We start from the raw sequence: 18,452 nt of genomic DNA on the forward strand, positions 1-18,452 counted from the left end.
CTTTCTTTCTTTCTTTCTCTCTTTCTTTTTTTCTCTCTCTTTTTTTTTTTTTGAGATAGGCTCTCTGGTAGTATACCTGTCTGGCCTCGAACTTGCTAAGTAACTAAAGATGGCCTTGAACTCCTGATCTTCTTGCCTCCACCTCCTGAGTGCTGGGATTATAGACATGCACCACCACTCCTAGCTACTACCATTCTTTTAAAACAAGGTTCCCAAGGTTGGATACCATGCTACTCCACCAAAGTCCATAAAAACATATAGCTGGTCATTTCAAAATTTAATTTGTAACCTAAAGATCACAGTGTTCCTATTGAAAACCTATTATACTATCACCAGGAAAAGGACCTCTTAAGCTCTGTAATCATGAATATCTAATTATTTTGCTCCAGTGCATTATTGGGAGGAGCAGTTAGCTGGCTCTACCCTCCTGCTTTGGGTCTGGGGAGGCTTGAATGAGTAAATTCACCTACAGGCTTGAAGTTCTACTTTTTTTGACCAGAGGCAGTTCTATTATCTGCAACAGAAAGGGCTCTCTCTTGAGTCATCCAGGGCCTCTTCCTGCCTGAGTTCAAGTCAGAGTGACTTCACACAGAAAGAAGAGATGTTCCTGGAATGATGCTGTGGTAAAGCCCGGTTTTCACAAAGCCAGGCTGGAGGCTATCTGCAGATACAGCTTTGACACCTACACGAGCCTTACAGTCTCAGGATTTAGGGGCATTACACTTGTAGCTTCTCTTAGAGTGACCCATCAATAAGTATAGTTTTTCAAGTTTTGAAATTCAGTACAATTCTTAACATCTTTTTGTTGCTGTTTTCCAGACAGGGTTTCTCTGTGTAGCCTTGGCTGACCTGGAACTCGCTCTGTAGACCGGGGGCCTCGAACTCAGAGATCTGCCTGTCTCTGTCTCTCAGTGCTGGGATTAAAGGCTTGTGCCACCACCGCTCTCCTTAGCTTTAGAAGGGGGGAAAATCCCATCCACTTAGGAACAAGTGTGTTTTCGTTTGTTTAGTTACTCATTTCAGAGTGTTCATGATCCCCCTTTGTATTTTTAACTTCCGGTACATTTTCTTCCTTCATTTTTAACCTGCCTGAAATACCTTCAGGATTCTTCCCTGATGTGACAGAGTTTATTTGGATTATTCAGTTAGTTGCAGGACGATTCAGTCCACTCCCAGGGCTTTGGTCATTAGGAACATTCTGAATAGCCCAGCTGTAAACATCTCCACGCAAAGTCCTCCCCTCTTTGGATCATTTCCTTACACTTGGACTTCCTTAAATGGGCTTACTGGGTCAAAGGGGCTCTGTGAACAGTTTTATAGCTCTTGGCACATAGTTTTCAGATTGCGCCCGGAGAAGATCTGACCAATGGCTCGAGGGCAATGAGAGGGCAGGAATGCAGAGAAGTAGCCCTTCTTTCAGCCCCAAAGCAAGGCCCCTGTGAATGCAGAAGCGCTTCCCCATTGCCCTCTCGTTCCCTTCGCCTGGCCAGGGTCTAAGGTCTAGAGCCAGGCGGACACCGCGCTCAGGGAAGGGCACAAAGGGAAAGCCCAAGATCAGTGCCCGGAGGCGGGAGCAACTCCTTAAGGCCTCCCCGCCCGGGGACTCAGAAATCGAGCAAGTCCCAGACTTTAAGCGCAGGCTAGGGGCGCGGCTTCACCGCCCCCTGAAGCCCCAGGCCACGGCCCAAGGCGAGCAGGCCCGGGAAAGGGCGCTGACCCAGGGCGCCGGAGTTCGGCGCGGCTTGCATAGTTACGCGCTGAGTCAGGCGTACCCGGCGGGCGGGGGGCAAGGACGTCAGCTAGGCCGCAGGGTCCGGCCGGCGACACGGGATACGCGGCGGGGACTACGGGGGCCGGCGCTGCCACGAATCCGGCCTCACTACCCCGGGAACGGGCCAGACGAGGAAGAGAGACCGGCCGAGGTTGGGGGGGGGCGGGGGTGAGAAGAGCGGAAAAGAAGCTCGGCAGCGTAGAGCGCTACTCGGCGGAGGGGGCAGGGCCGGAGGCCAGGGGGCGGGGCGCGCTGCGGGGACGCGCCCGGGTGGGCGGGGCGGGGGCGCGCGCGGCCGGCCGCGGGCGGAGGGGCTTGTGGGTAGCGGCGGCGCGCGGCCGAGGAGGGCCGCGGTGCGGACTGTGTGTGTGTGGGTGTGTATGTGAGGGGAGCGGGCTTGTGTGCGCGCGAGGCGGCCGGCGGCGACATGCGGACGGCCGGGCGGCGGCCCTAGCGGCCCGAGCCCCGAGGGCGGGGCGGCGCGGCGCGGGCCCCTTCCCGCTCCCGCCCGCCGGGTCCTGGCGAGCTCGCTACGGGCCGGGCGGCGCGCGTGCGGCTGAGGGGCGGGGACGCCGTGTGCCTCGCTGCTCCCGGCCGGGCCGGGCGGCTCCTCAGACAGCGGCGCGCGGCGGGCCCGGGCGGAGGTTCCGCGGGCGGCGCTAGGCCCGGCGAAGCGGCATGAGCCGGCCCCCGCCGACGGGGAAAATGCCCGGCGCCCCTGAGGCCGCGCCGGGGGACGGGGCGGGCGCGAGCCGCCAGAGGAAGCTGGAGGCGCTGATCCGAGACCCTCGCTCGCCCATCAACGTGGAGAGCTTGCTGGTAGGTGCCGGCTTGGGAGGGAGCTCCCCGACTTGACTGGTTCCCCCCTCCTTGGCTCACCCGCCCAGCTTCCGGCTACCCGGGGGGCTGGGAGACCCCACCTGGGATCCTCCGGTCCACCTCCCACTGGAGCGGGTGTCACCTCGGCCGCCCCTTTCTTGGAGCGCGCTGGGAGGAAACACCCCTGGGCTTCTTCCCGCCTACCCAGTCGGTTTGGGACGGAAAGGTGGAGGATTGGTTGTGCTTCCTACCCCAGACGAGCCAGTTTGAAAGTGTCACGCAGCGTGGGATCTAGGGTGAAATCGAGGGAGAAAGAAACCCGATGCTCTCTCCGTGTTGGTAGTGCCACCTGGGGTACATGACAAAGAGCTGCCCTCACTCCGTCCTCTTGGTCAGGAATCTGGGAACGCACAGCTCAAGTTCGCGTTTTGAGTTGCTCTTGGACATGCCATAGTAGCTATTTAGTGCATTTGAATTTATGTAAATTAAATTTCCGGAGATTGTTACTCCGAAGCCAAGAAACGAGTCTGAGTTGTAGGATGGAATAAATCTCCTCCGTTCATCTTGTCTTTCCCATAGCCCTCAAAATCCAAATTAAGAACCTTGGGAAGGCTGCTAGATAGATGAAGGCTGGAACTGGATTAAGAAAACAACACGTTTTCCAATAAACGCCGCGTAGAATGCTGGCATACTTCTGGTCTTGGGGGAAGCAATTATGTTTGGCAAACAAATTTGGTTCGTGTGCAGCTAGAGATGCATTTCTGGGGGGAAAATGGTGTGAACATGTATCCCGAGGAGGAGGAGTCGAAAAAGATACTCAGGTTATTAGCTTTGGAGGACGAGCTGAAGGGTGGGTGATAGGCAGCGTGTGCCAGAAAGCATGTCAGTTCTGGACCCAGCTAGGAGAAGCCTGGTGACTGATGAAAAACTGCCTCCTCCCTTTCCACCGACTAACTTTTCTTCTGAGGCCGTTGGTTGTCCTTTGAGGTTTCTGGAATCATTTGTAGTGACTCAGTCGTGTTTGGCCGCAGTGCAGGAACTGACTAGAGAGTGGGTATCTTTCTGTTGCATGTGTAGAATGTAGAGATTTTGCCTGGGGGGCGGGGCCGGGGAGTGGGGAAGAGTTTTATTTATTTATTTTTTTGCTTGGTAGAGGGTTCGTGTGTTCTTGCGGGACAGTTTTTTGGAATTCTTTGGTTCAGAGTAGGATTAGTTGCATGGAGGTCATAGCCTTTCTGTAGATAAAACAAAGCTTCTCAGGCGTCACTGCCAGCATTTTCACTTTGGCATTTTGCTAGCAAAACTTTGATCCTAGGCCAGAAAATTCAGTTAAAAATAGTATCTGTAAACCTCAAGTTTTCACCGGGTTCATCCTCAATCCCAGATAGAAGTGGTTTCCATTTCATATTCATCTCTTGTTAGTGATGTTACTCATCATTATTAGTGTTATTTTGAGTTTGAAACTAAGGTTTATACCTGTTGACATGGCCATTTTGTTTTAATTAAATTAAAATATTTCCTAAATTGTTGCATGTGGTCAGGAACATTTTAGTTCCTTCCTTGAGTACCTAGTACAGTCAAGACCCATGTTTGTTAAGGTGACATACTGCTGTTAGGTTGAAACTAGATGCTCATTTGACAGCAAGCTTACTGCTGTTCTTCCTTGATGACATGCCATTGAGAACCAGTATAGGTGTGATTCTGGAGTGCCAAGTGTTACCAAGTCAAAAATGTGCTCTTTATACCTTTGGAGTGAGGTGCCTGGTGCCTCTATTGTACATGGAAAGAAGTTGAAACATCATTAAAGTGATAATATCATATCAGTTATGTATATTTTATTATGCAATACTAGAATGAATTATGTGCTGCCTAGTTTTATGTCAGCTTGGCCCAAGCTAGAGTCATCTGAAAGGAGGGACCCTCAATTGAGAAAATGCCTCCATGGGATCCAGTTGTGGAGCATTTTCTTAACTAGTGATTGATGGGGGAGGGTCCAGCCCACTGTGGGTGGTGCCATCCCTGGGATGGTGGTCCTGGGTTCTATAAGAAAGCAGGTTCAGCAAACCACGGGGAGCCAGCCAGTAAGCAGTTCCCCTCCATGGCCTCTGCATCAACTCATACCTCCAGATTTCTGTCCTGTTTGAGTTCCTATTCTGATTTCTTTGATGATGAACCGTGGTGTGGCAGTGTGAGCTAAATAAACTCTTTCCTTCTCAAGTTGGTATGGCTGTGGTGTTTCATCAAACACCTAAAACAAAGTAACATTTTCATTGTGGTAATAGTATATGTAAAATTTGCTATTTAAACCATGTCTAAGTGCACAGTTGGGTGATGTTAAGTACATTGACATTGTGCCAACCATCACTGGCATTCATCCTCACAACCTTTTCATCTCTCCAAATTGTAACTCTATAAATTAGTCTTTAAAACAATATAATTTTTTATAATTTTTTTTAAAAAAGTTCATGGAATAATAGCTGTTATCACTTTAAAGATTTGCAAGTACTATGAGCTATATTTCACAATTACTGTTGACTTAACGTTGCATTTCTTTTGGTTTTATTCTGGAAAGTCAGTCTCTATCTCTATCTGTTTTTTTGAGACAGGGTTTTTCTGTGTAGCTTTGGTGTCCTGGGACTCTATCAGTAGGCCAGGCTGGCTTTGAACTCACAAAGATACACCTAACTCTGCCTCCCAAGTGCTAGGGTTAAAGGCATATGCCACCATTACCCAGCCTAGAAAAAATATCTTTAATAATCTGATACAAACGCAACATGGAGTTTGGTTACTATATTCAGAAGCTTAGATATAACACCATTGGAAGCTCTGTATTGCTAAAAATGGCATGAGATGATGAAGTATACTAGAATTTTCTGTAAAACGTTTTCAGTAGACTGGGCAAACCATTCATAGGAAAAGTTGCACACGATAAGATGTAAAATGTTAGCCAGTGCCTGATACATGATGTCTTTACACTCATTTCACTTCTCCTATGTGCATTTGACACATTTTTGCTAGCTTTATGTTTTCTTTGATATAGGAAATGATTTTTGTTACAGATATTCTTGTTACACAGTTTTAGATGCATGCCATTTTCATTTTGAGCTTGACATCATAAGTACTAATCATTGCTGTGCATATATAGGGCTGGATTCCAGGACACTATCAGTGTACAGACTAAATTATCTCGTTTCTTTGCAGAGGCTAGTTGCTTTATTTGGCTCCAAAATAAGCAACTCTTTTGAAGTTGCAGATTGTGAGCTGCTTTATATTATATAAAAATAGTTTTCAGAGAGATTTGCTTCTGTAATTTTAAAAACAAAACAAAACATTTAGTTTGCGTGAGTTTGACGATGTGTGCCCTGCTATGGTACCCGTGTGGAGGTCAAAGGACAACTTTTGGGAGTCAATTCTTTCCTTCTATTATGTGGGTTCTAGGGACCAGACTCAAGTCATGGGGTTGTCAAGGCTTTATGAGAAGTAACTTTATCCACTGAGCTTTTTTTGAAGGTCAGTGTTGAAATATTTTAAGGGAGGACCTTAAGTGATACTCATTTGTAGTGTTTGAAACCTTTGGGTAAATAATTTGTGTTGTCGGAGACCCTCACATTGCTTGCCTGTTGTATTTTAGTTAACTAACACGTGCTGGAGAAAGGTCTTAGGGTTTGTGTTTTGGGATTTTATTTTGTTCTTTCAGAGAGTATGAAGTCATAGTAAGTAGCCTGTAGTACCTAGGTTTTTGTGAATGGGTAAAGATGATCAAACATTTATTTACAATTTCAATGGGTTGAAAAACAAAATACCTATTAACCTATTAAATTAATTTACATTTTATTTATCGATTTGTCTGGTTTTGCGTGGGACGTTGTGTGTCGCGGCATAGGCACAGAGGTTAGAGGACTGTCTGTAGGAGTCAGTTCTCTCCATCCACCATGTGGATTCCAGTAATCAAACTAAAGCTGCCAGGCTTGGCAGCAAGTGCCTGTAGCTGCTGAGCCATCTGGTTGGGCCCAAAACACCTATTAAGACTGGTACCTACCAACTATATGAAAATATTTACAGAAATTTTATTTTTGGTAGTTCTTACACAAGCTAGGTGAATAGCCACAACTCCATGAAAATACTTATCACAGTGCTTAGGATCTTTCCATTTAGTGCTGGCTCCTCACACAATTCAAGTACAATTGCAAGTGTTTACTCCTCCCTGCAAGTAATGACTGAGACTATTGTGAAGATGCAATAAAAATTAAATAGAATAAAAGATGAAAAGCTTTTTGTACATGTTCATTTGTGAAGTAGAGGTGGACATTTATAATATACAGATTAATTACTTTAAAACTTACATTTCCTAAAACTTCCAAACCATAGAGAAAATTAATTGGCTTTAGTGGTGTGTGAAATTTACTGTTTAGACCAAGTTGAGTCCATAATCCTTTATGTATAATTTTGGTACATGAACAACTCTGAAAATAAATTTTTACCAAAATTTATTTTTTTTTAATGGCAACTTCTTACTCAATCCTTTCTTAGAGTGTTTGGAGTCTGTGCACTGTACTCAGTGTAAATGATAGTAGCTTTCACTGGAGAAATACTAGTATCTTGGTTTCAGGATGCTGTCATATCCCCAAGAAGGTTCTAGGAAATTTACAGCATATGTACTGTATTACTATTTAAAGTTTGAAGAAAAAAAAATCTCTCGTTTGAAGAATCTTGGTCCCAGAGTAAGGCTGGTAGTGTACACAAAGTAAGGAAACATACCTGTGTTTGTGTGTGTGTGTGTGTATATATATACCCTTAAATAGTTCCAAGGAATAGTGCAAAGCTGCATGTGATGGTACATGCTTGAAATCCCAGCATTCTGGTAGTTGAGGCAGGAGGATTGTAGTGAGTTTGAGATCAGTCTGGGTTATATAACAAGTGCCAGGCCAGTAGGTCTACATGTTACGACCCTGTCACAGACACAAAAGAACGGTCAGTGTTAAAGTCTGAATATTTTATTTTTGCCGACCCTTGCTCAGAATCTGAATCTTGCTTTCCCTATTGAATTTGACAGTATTTCAGATACAGCATAAAAATGTGAATTTTGAAGCATCTTACATTATAGTCACCTCTAGCAGTGTTGTCGCTTGATTCAGGCCTTGTTTTTTCTTTCCCACAGCTCTGTTTTACGTTTTAGATTACCACTTTATATGTATCTCCTACTTAATTTTGCTTTTTTTTTTTTTTTTTTTTTTTGGTTTTTCGAGACAGGGTTTCTCTGTGGTTTTGGAGCCTGTCCTGGAACTAGCTCTTGTAGACCAGGCTGGTCTCGAACTCACAGAGATCCGCCTGCCTCTGCCTCCCGAGTGCTGGGATTAAAGGCGTGCGCCACCACTGCCCGGCTTTGCTTGTCTTTTAAACTTCATAAGATGTTATCAATTTTATGTTTTCATTTCTGCTCTATGGTGGGTGCTAGGATATTGAAACTAGAACACACATGCTGGTCAAGGTCTCTACCACTGAACCATCATCTCATTCTGACTTGGGTTTTTAGTTGTGTGATTCTGAGAGTTGCCTCCCTGTGGTTTATTCATTTTCATTGCCATAATAAGTTAAAGTGTAGCTCCGCTCTGTAGATAGAATTCTCGTCGGACCACAGGTCATATCTGTCCTGCCAGTTGTAGCTGCTGAGCCATCTGGTTGGGCCCAAAACACCTATTAGGACTGGTACCTGCCAACTATATGAAAATTTTTACAGAAATTTTATTTTTGGTAGTTCTTACACATGCTAGGTGAATAGCCACAACTCCATGAAAATACTTATCACAGTGCTTAGGATAACCACACAGAGACTTAATATTAATTATAAATGCTCAGCTAGTAGCTTAGGCTTGTTACTAACTAGCTCATACAGCTTAACCAATATTTTTATCTGTGTTCTACCATGTGGCTTGGAATGTACATCTGCTTCCTCTGTGCCTTTCTCTTGACTCCCTAGACTCCGCCCTCTTTCCCAGCGTCCTCCTAGTCTAGGCTTTCCTGCCCAATCTCTTTCTGCCCAGCTATAGACCAGTCAGCTCTTTATTAATGGTTGAGAGTAATAGATGTTTACAGTGTACAAAGATTGTTCCACAGTACCACCCTATTTAAAGGATATTTAGGTAGTTCTGTATGTTTTGCTGTTATGGGCTCCTGGAACCCACACAGAATTTCCACAGACTTCTGTTGGGAATAGAGTTGTAAAAATTGACAGTGGACAGCCATGTACCACTGTACCAAATCTTCTCAATTTCTCTTATACTAAATCTTCTCAATCATCTCTTTACCCATTTATCACTACAGTCCTGGGTTCCCATCCACTTAAGTTAGAGGCCTAAATTTAAGTTAGGTACTTAAATTTCAGCATGCGTTTCATTACATCAGAATTTAGCTGATGCATGACTGTAATCCAGCACCAGAGGATGAAGCAGAAGGACTACTGTGAGTTCAAGGCTGCATGGTGAGAAGGGCTAGCCTGAGCTGCCTGCAGAACGAAAATAAGGAGGAAAAAAAGATTAAATTTGCACAGACCTTAACTATACATAGATTTTTTTTTTCTTAAAAAAAAGTACCCATAATTCAAATCTTTAAAAATAAGGAGCATTAGTACCAACCCATGTATCTTTTAGACCAGCTTCACATTCCATTCTTTTTTATTTTTGTTTTTAAAATTACATTTTTCTCCCCTCCATGTTTGTGTGATATTTTTTTGTTTGAACTGTTACTATTATCTCTTGTAGCACACGATACAAGTGAGATTGTATAGTAGTGCTTTCCTGCCTGTGTCTGACTTCTTTACCTTAGCAGATGTTTTGAGATTAATGCATGATATTTTGTGTATTAGCATGCTATCCCATTATTGCCAGATTATATTTTGTTTTATATGTAAATCACAGTCATTCAGCTATTTTCTTTTAACTGGCATGGGCTATTTTTTTTTTTTTTTGTTTTTGAGAAAGGGTCTAGCTAATTAGCCTAGACAGGGCTCTAATTTATGATTTTCCTGCTTCAGCTGCTTGAGTGCTAGGGTTACAGGTATGTTCTACCATGTCTACTTCTGGTTTTGTTTTTAATAAATATTATAAATTTATATATGTTACATACACATAATATTATAATTTTACATTTATAATTATAGAACATTAAAATGTATTATAGTCAGTAATGAATATTAATACACAGATTTTAAATTTAACAATATTGTGATATAAATATAAATTAATAATGTAAATATTCTAGATAAATTTAATAAACATTATTAGCTGGGCATGATGATAAATGCCTTTAATCCCAGCATTTGGGAGTCAGAAGCATGCAGAGCTCTATGACTTTGAGGCCAGCCTGGTCTAACCAGTGAGTTCCAGGCCAACTACATCTATATAGGGAGATCCTGCCTTTTAAAAAAATTTGCAATTAGTGCTACGCCTTTGTAAGGGCATGTTTTAACTTCATTTCTCTTGGGTTGATATTGTGGTAGAATTGCTGTGTCACAGGGTATGTGTATATTTGCTTTTTAGGAAATGGCAAGATCTTTTTAAAATAGCTACATTATTTTACACTTGTGTCAGTAACACATTAGGGAGAATTCCAGTTTTTCCACATCTTCCCTAACATGAAAAAAAAATCCTGTGGTGTAATTTGCATATCCCTTTTGACTACCATACATATTATTTATATATAACTATATGTGAATCATCTGTTAGAATGTCTGCTCTTTTGAAAAGTTGGACTGTTATTGTACAGTTTTTTTATGTGCTAGATATAGAAATGATTTTTTTTGTATAAAGGGAATGCTGTGAAATTTGTTTTTTCAATGCTTTCTTCTCAGTCTGTGGTATGTATGTTTTTAACCAATTTTAAAAGGTTATTGCTTTTTCTGCCCAAGTAATTGTTGCCTAGCCCTATGACATGGAAATACCCTCTTTTGCTTTTATTTTAGAAACTGCATGATTTCACCTTTATATATAGGCCTCTGGTATATTTCACCAAGTTTAGTGTGTGTGTTGTGAGTGTTAGGGTTGAAGCAGATTTTCTTTTTTTCTTCCACATAACTATCTAGTTAACTCACTACTTTCTCAGCACTTTTTTTTTTTGAGAAAAGTGTTTTTCCTTTTTTGCTGGTTTGCTTTAGCATCTTTGCTAAAAATCAGTTTACTAATATAGTGTGTTTTCTTAATAGACGTCTTCAAATCCTGAGTCATGGTTATGTTGTCTAATCAAGCTTTGTTTAAAACCCATTTCTTTTTAGCTTTTTCGTGGAAGACAGGATGCATCTTATACGTCAAATGATTCTGTACTGTTTATGATGAGGGTTGCTGGGGAAGAGAAAGTTGATGAGTTGTCACTGAGAATTTAGAGGGCTGGTGGGATAGCTCAGTTGGTGCTTGCTGCCAAGCATAGTTACCTTGAGCTTGATCACTGGAGCCTACGTGGTAGACAAAAAGAAGGGAGGAGAGTGGAGAAAAATGTATAACTCAAGAAAAACAATAATAAAGATAAAGGATTGATTGACTCCCACAAGTTGTCCTCTGATCTCTACATGTGCACTATGACATGCATATACACAGTACATGTAAAAAACAAAACCCACAAAAGGACACTTGCCATTAGTGGACTAGTTTATTATGTGGTGCTTAATGTGCAAGCTACAGTCAAGTCATGGTGGCTGCCTGTTCTTTATCCTTATCCTAGCTGGGAGCTGTCCTTGCATCTGTGCTTCCTGCCCCTTCAAGGTGTGATTCCATAATGTAGATGTTCTTGGGCAGGGCTACAGTTGGCTGGTTATAAATGACTTCATTTACCTTCTTGGAAAGTGTTCTGTTCTCCCCATTCTCATATTTATTCTCCTCTTCTTTCTCTGGGATATTAGTGCTGCTTTTTGGTTCATTGGTGTCAACTCTCGAAGAATATTTCTAAGTTCAAGGGAACTTTATGGCTTGTTTTCCAGGTACCAAAAGTGCTTTACACTTGATCACTTTTTATTTAATGCCGTAGTTTACTTTATTCTGGAAAAGATTTTTGGGCAACTTTAGTTATGATGTAAGTGATAGAAAATTTATTTTTAAGGGATTATAAATTGGGAACTAGTTTCTAACACTTTATTATTGAAGTTAGTTTTTAGCTCTACAGATGAGAAGAGCCTTCTTTTGATAGAAGCAAGCCTGCTTTAATACTTAGGTCATGTTTCTTCGAGACAGGGTTTCTCTGTAGCTTTGGAGCCTGTCCTGGAACTAGCTCTTGTAGACCAGGCAGGCCTTGAACTGGAAGAACTCTGCCTACCTCTGCCTCCCTAGTGCTGGGATTAAAGGCCGCCACCACCACCCGGTGAAGGTGAAGAACTCTTGTAGTAACAAAGTATTGTCTTTTTTATACATCTTGGCCTTCTCTGTTACTTGTTCATTATTGTTGAACACAAGAGCTCACCATGTAGCCAACTGGTCTAGAACACCCTTTGTAGTCCAGTCTGTCCCTGAACTCATGAATCTCCTACCTTAGCCTCTTGAGTGCTTGGGCCTATAGGCGTGGGGACAACACTTGACTTGTGAGTTTATTTTTATTTAATGCATAGGATGTAAACTATTAGGAGATAGATGCTTTTTGTCGTCCTGTTATGTTCTTTTTTTTTTTTTTTTTTTTGGTTTTTCGAGACAGGGTTTCTCTGTGGTTTTGGAACCTGTCCTGGAACTAGCTCTTGTACACCAGGCTGGTCTCGAACTCACAGAGATCCACCTGCCTCTGCCTCCCAAGTGCTGGGATTAAAGGCATGCGCCACCACCGCCTGGCCCTGTTATGTTCTTTAGCTATTTGTTGAATTAAAAAATAATTCAGTGTTAAGTAATAGAAGTGATATCTTTAGAGGTGTATTCCCTCTAGAAGTGACCCCAAGTAAACATTTTGGTATGTTTTTGCATTTGGCTCTAGTCTATCCATAAGAAGGAAGATAGGCAAACATCTGTATACTGAGAGGATAGATTTGGTCAGTTAGAACAATTGATATTGTAGGAAATGTAAATTGTAATATAGGCATTTTCTAAGTTGTTCTGAAACTGTCTAGAGAAAGATAAAAGCTAATTTTATTCTGTGTTTTACGTGAACACTATGTGGGTTGAACAGCCCTTAATCATTTGTGTGTCATCTGTTCCCCTGCACTAGCTTCTTTCTAGTTAATCACATCTAGCTCCCTGTGGAGGCAGGTGATTCCTATGTTAGTCAGCATTTCATGTTCAAGAGCAGGTGAAATGCTGGTGGTATCTTACAGGTTAATCCTTAAAAGAGTATATTGGCTGTTAGTAGTAATATTTGCTTATTAACAAAATTGAAAACAAAAGTCTCCAAGGGTGTAAGAGATTTTGATCAAGAATCCAGATGTCTCCTCTAGCACTAGGGAGACACCCAGCCAGGGCTTACACAGAGAAACCTTATTTTGAAAAAACCGAAAAAAGAAATCTAGATGTCCTTACAAGAAAAAGCTTTCAGACAGTAAGCATTCTGTTTACTTTTATTTCAAAAGAACTTTTATTACATGTCATATTCATTCATGTATGTGGACATGTCACGAGAAAGTCAGCGGACAGTTTTTGGGAATCTCTCCTTCTACTAAGAGATTAAACTCAGGGTATCAGACATGACAGCTGTACTTTTACATACTGAGCCGTTTTATCAACTCCATGATTACTAACATTTTTATTTGACTTTTAACTAATGTTTTAATGTTTTTCTAATAAATGTAAATGTTTATGCTATATTTAAAGTATTTATGGAAATGAATTTTGAATTGTACAAATATACATATATATGTATACACACACAGGTAGTGTGCAGTTAGAGAAAGGGAGTAATATATAATACTATATTTGCTTGTAAATCCTTACTAATATTCGTTGGATATATGAATATAATTTGCTCGTATAGACGGTGTGCATGCTTCTATCTCTTTGTTCTTAGAATCAGGTCTGAAATCAAACTCTCACTGATTGTTCACTAGCTTTTTATTTTCATTAGGCTTTTTTGTTTTGTTTTGTTTTGTTTGGGACAGGGTCTCTATTATGTAACTCTGGCTGTCCTGGCACTTGCTATGTAGACCAGGCTGGCCTTGAAAGCCCACCTGCCTGTGCCTCCTGAGTGCTGGGAATAAAATAATGTGTTACTATGCCTGGCTCCTCAGCTTCTTTGAGGTGTAGTGTTTAGCCTATGAATTAATCCATTTTAAGTTTGTAATTTAATAAATCTGTCACCACAACATGTTATCTTTACCCCTAAAATTCTATTGTGTAGGTTCTCAGTCAGTCCTTACTCCAGGCCTATCTCTAGATCTGCTTCTATAAATTTGTCTTTTTTTGTAAATTCTACATAAATGGTATCATAGAGTGCATTAGTTATTTTTCTGCTGCTGTGATAAAACACTGTGGCCAAGGCAACTTTGTAGAAGAAAGTTTATTTTGGCTTACACTCCCAGGGAATAAAGGTCTATTATGGCAAGGAGGTGTAGCAGTAAGGGGCAGGCATGGAAGCAGGAACAGGAAGGTGAGAAAGCTCACATCCCCAACCACAAGCAGGTAGTAACAGAACAAACTGGAAGTGAGGGAAGGAGGCTTTTTACTCTCAAAGCCTACTCCCAGTAACATACTTCCTCCAGCAAGGCTGCAACTCCTAAAGTTTTACAGCTTCTCCAAACAGCACCACCACCTGGGGTTGTTCAAATATCCACACTTGTGAGGATTTCTCTTTTAAACCATAGCAAAAAATATTGTATCTGGCTTCTTTCCCCAGCATAATGTTTTGAGGTTCATCTGTATTGTAGCATGTGTTAGTATTTTGTTCTTTATTATTGCTGAATGTTATTGCATGAACTATATATTGCATTTTGTTTATGAATTTATAATATGTGAGGACATGTTTTTATTTCTCTTGGAGAGATTCCAAGGAGTGAAATTGTAGTTATGTGGTAGCTTATGTTTAAGTTTTGAAAAACTGCCAATATTTTCTAAAATGGCTGTACAACTTCACTCTTTCCATCAGTGAATGATAGTACTTGTAGTGTACTTTGCTGGTAACAAGCAGATTTCAGTTGTATTCTTTGTTTAAAAAAAAAAATCTCCCTGTGTTGGCTAGGTTGACTTTGAGCTAGCTCCTAAGCTCAAGTTATCCTCTGGCCTTAGCTCCTGGTTTAGGCAGGACAGTGGGTATGTTCTACCATGTCTTGCTTGCTTTTTCTTTTGAATTTTACTAGTGTACCATGAATGTGGTCTAGTTTGAATCAATATATTTAAGATGTTTTTATGGAAAGAGATGCTAAGAAAATTTTTTGTTTTGTTTTTTTGTAAATTTTGGATTATGGAACCTTTTACTTCTGAGTAATGAATAAATCGTTTTGAACTGTGTAAACTCAGGTACAGGCAGTAGACTCAACTAGTTGGGCTCTCCTCCCCTCCCTTCTCTTTTCCTCCTTTCCCCTCCCCTCCAGGGTTTCCACGTTGTAGTCCAGGATGACCCCAAATTGTCTTTTATCCTTCCTTAGCCTCCCCAGTGCTAAGATTGATTATAGGCATGTACTACCATATTTTGTTTAGTTATTTTAAAATAACACATGTTGAGGACTCTGAGGTAAGCATGGCCTTTGTACTCTTTTGGTTCTGTTTTGGGTTCATTTTAATTTTATTTTAAACTGTGTTAGAAATAAGTTTATAAACATTCGGTGATCATGACTTCAGTTAGGGTGCTATACCTTCCTTTTCTACATAAAGATTAAAAACAGTTCTTTTGGCACTTGCCTTTAATCCCAGTACTGGGGAGGCAGAGACTCACACATGGACCTCTGTGAGTTCAAGGCTAGCCTGGTCTACAGAGCTAGTTCTAGTATAGCTAGGACTGTTAAACAAAGAAACCCTACTTGAAAAACAGAACAAAACAACAACAAGCCCAATTCTTTTGTTACTTTAGTAGCTAGTTTCCTGTAGAATGGTAACTGCCATGTTGTAACTATTGCATTGTTCTGTCTTTGGCATTGAAGACTGCAGATTAGTCTACAGATAATGTGTCTGTTCTTGTTCACAGGTGGCATTGCATGCTGATTTGTGGGGTTATAATATGTACATTTTGGGGGTCTTTTCAAGATACAGGTTTTTTCTCAGATACTGCCTTATTTGAGGATTCTGTGTCTGCATAGGACTTTAGGATTTTGCCTTTGCTTTAGGCATTTCTCGTCTAGAAGTCACACTCATTTTTATTGAAATTCCAGTTTGCCCTTTTAGCTTTAGCTTAGATGATTGTAATTGCTTCATTTTTTTTTGTTAAATATAACCCTTGGTTTTATTAAGATCCAGAGGGAAATTTTAGTAAAGAATTTTTTATTTAGATTTTTCTTTCATGTTAAATTCATGTTAAAGATAAATTAAAATTATTTTTGGTTGTAGTGTATTTTTTTTTCTTTGAGATTACTACTCAGCCTCTGCCTCCCAAGTGCTGTATTTAAAAGAGTACCACACCTCCTTGGTTTGTTTGTGGGGGGTATAATATCTTAAATATGTAAGATATATTAGCATAGTTGTCTTGAGCTAATTCTTTCAAGAGCTACTGAAAATAAATTTTGGTATGTTGAAATTCTTGCAAAAATCATAAAGTATTAATTGTGGCAATACTCCTGTGGGGATCCTAGTGTGGAGATTTCCCTGTGGAAATCCTTCTGTGGACATCCCTGTCGGGGATCCTTCTATGGAGAGTCTCCTGTGGAGATCCCTTTGTCAGGTCTCCTGAAGTAGATGGACTGAGGTAGCCAGGACTTTGCATTAAGGCAACATTTTTAGAGTAGTGATGCAAGTAGTCTTCAGGAAGAAGATGAGAGGCACTGTGCATTTTTTTTCTTGTACTAAGTGAAAAAAAATCAGACACAGATTCTTAAAATTTTTTTAGAAGATAGAACTGTGTATGTGGAAAATGCTGACATATCCAAGTATGCCAGTGCCATCACACTTTATCACACTTTTAGGACTCCATACAAATTGGATTGATTAAGGCTAGCTCACTTCTCTGCCTATTCCTCCTTCTCTCCCTTAATTTGCTGGGCTTTCATAAAGGGAGTATACATGTAAAAATAAAAAGAAATATGTTGTGATAAAGTGTTCATGAAATAAAAACTAACATTACACTTTATCCTAGGTTGAAAACAGTATGCTTAAAAACTTATTTGTAGTAAGTTAGAATCTTACATTAATTTGTGTGTGTGTGTGTGTATGTGTACCTGTGTAGGTGTATACATGGTACAGTGCATTTGGGGAGTTGGTTCTCTTCTTTCCACTGTGTGGGTCCCAGGGTTAGAACTCTCAGGTCTTTGGGTTGGTGACCAGTGCCTTCACTGGATAAGTCATCTCATTGGCCTCCAATGTTTCATTTGTTATGTGACAGAGAATGATCTTGAACTTCTGATTTTTTTTTTTTTTAAACATTCTGCTTATTTCTTGAGACAAAATTTCATGTATCCCAGACTGGCCTGAACTTGCAGCATGCAAAGGGTGACCTTTAACTTTTGTTCTTCCCACCTCTACCTCCCCCAGGTTTTGGGATTATGGCCTGTGCCATCATGTCCCATATATACAGTGCTAGAGACTGGAGCCAGGGCTTTCTTTGTATGAAGCAAGTATTTCATTAACTGGGCCATAGCCTCAGCCCAAACTACGTCATTTTGACATTTCACATTTAATGAATAGGAAAGTGGAAAATAGTGGTGACCATAGTTATGGAGTCAGCTTAATTCATGAGGAAAACTTAACTAGAAATTTAAAGTTGAATGTATGTTCCTTCAGATTATATCTTCTAATGCAAGGTGTTCTGTGTCTATTCTGTGATTATTACTGTGTTTAAAAAAACAGAAGCATTCATATATTCTGTTGTGGTGGCACAGAGGCAGGCAGATCTCTGAGTTCAGGCCAGCCTGGTCTACAGAGCAAGTTCTAGGACAGCCAGGACTGCACAAAGAAAACCTGTCTCAAAAAACAAACACACAAAAGACCAAAACAACAACAAGAAAACAAGAATAAAGTGTAAATATAATCCCTATTTTTAAAACAATTTTGTAATTTTACATACAAAGCAGCTTTTAAGTTATTGATTATGCCAAGCAATACTGAACTGAGCATAGAATTTTAAATGTATGCTTGAAATTATTTTCTCAGCCAGGCATAGGTACTCATGCCTTGTGAGGCAGAGGCAGGTGACTATGAGTTGGAGGTTATCTCTGTCTACAAAGGAAGTTCTAGGATAGCCAGGGCTGTCTCAAAAAACCAAAACCCAAAATAAATGAATAAAGCAATAAAATGATTTTCTCCATAGAAAATTAGAAAAAATAGTTTATCAGTAGCTTGTACAAAGCCCATGTTTTTTAGTCTTCCAAGGACATTTTGTGTGTGTGTGTGTGTGTGTGTGTGTGTGTAGTATTTTGAGACAGGGATTCTCTGCAACAGTCCTGCCTGTTCTGGAACTCGCTCTGTAGACCAGGCTGGCCTCAAATTCAGGAGATCTGTCTGCCTCTGCCTCCCGAGTGCTAGGATTCAAAGCATTGACCACTACCACCTGGCTCTTCCAAGTGCTTTCAGTATCAGGTTTTCTGCTGGGTGGCTCTTTGGTTTTTGGTTATTAAGGAATATGTATATATTGTCTTGTAGAAATTTGAGAATATATTGTAGAAATTTGTAAAGTTGTGTTTATTGATTTTTTTTTTACGTGTGTGAGTATTTTGTATGCAATTATGTCTGTGTATCATATGTGTACCTGCTACCCTTGGAGTTCAGAAGAGGATATTGCATCTCCTGGAACAAGGTAGCTCTGAGTTGCCATGTAGGTGCTGGGCATC

General features: G+C 40.9%; 1 protein-coding gene across 3 annotated transcripts in view; it reads left to right on the top strand.

Annotated features, from left to right (window-relative positions):
• Window positions 1-2,124: 2,124 nt before the first annotated feature.
• Window positions 2,125-18,452, top strand: part of Rock2 (Rho associated coiled-coil containing protein kinase 2) — a 104,808-nt gene continuing 88,480 nt past the window's right edge. For 2 of the 3 annotated variants that reach the window (XM_057790219.1, XM_057790220.1), the window contains exon 1: window positions 2,126-2,590. In XM_057790219.1, the coding sequence (XP_057646202.1) occupies window positions 2,450-2,590 (141 nt within the window). In that variant the 5' untranslated portion in view covers window positions 2,126-2,449. Of the gene's footprint in view, window positions 2,591-18,452 lie in introns of all 3 variants that reach the window. The other variant, XM_057790218.1, reaches the window with a different exon arrangement.

Source organism: Chionomys nivalis, chromosome 1 (assembly GCF_950005125.1).
Source record: "Chionomys nivalis chromosome 1, mChiNiv1.1, whole genome shotgun sequence".
Taxonomy (NCBI): Eukaryota; Metazoa; Chordata; class Mammalia; order Rodentia; family Cricetidae; genus Chionomys; species Chionomys nivalis.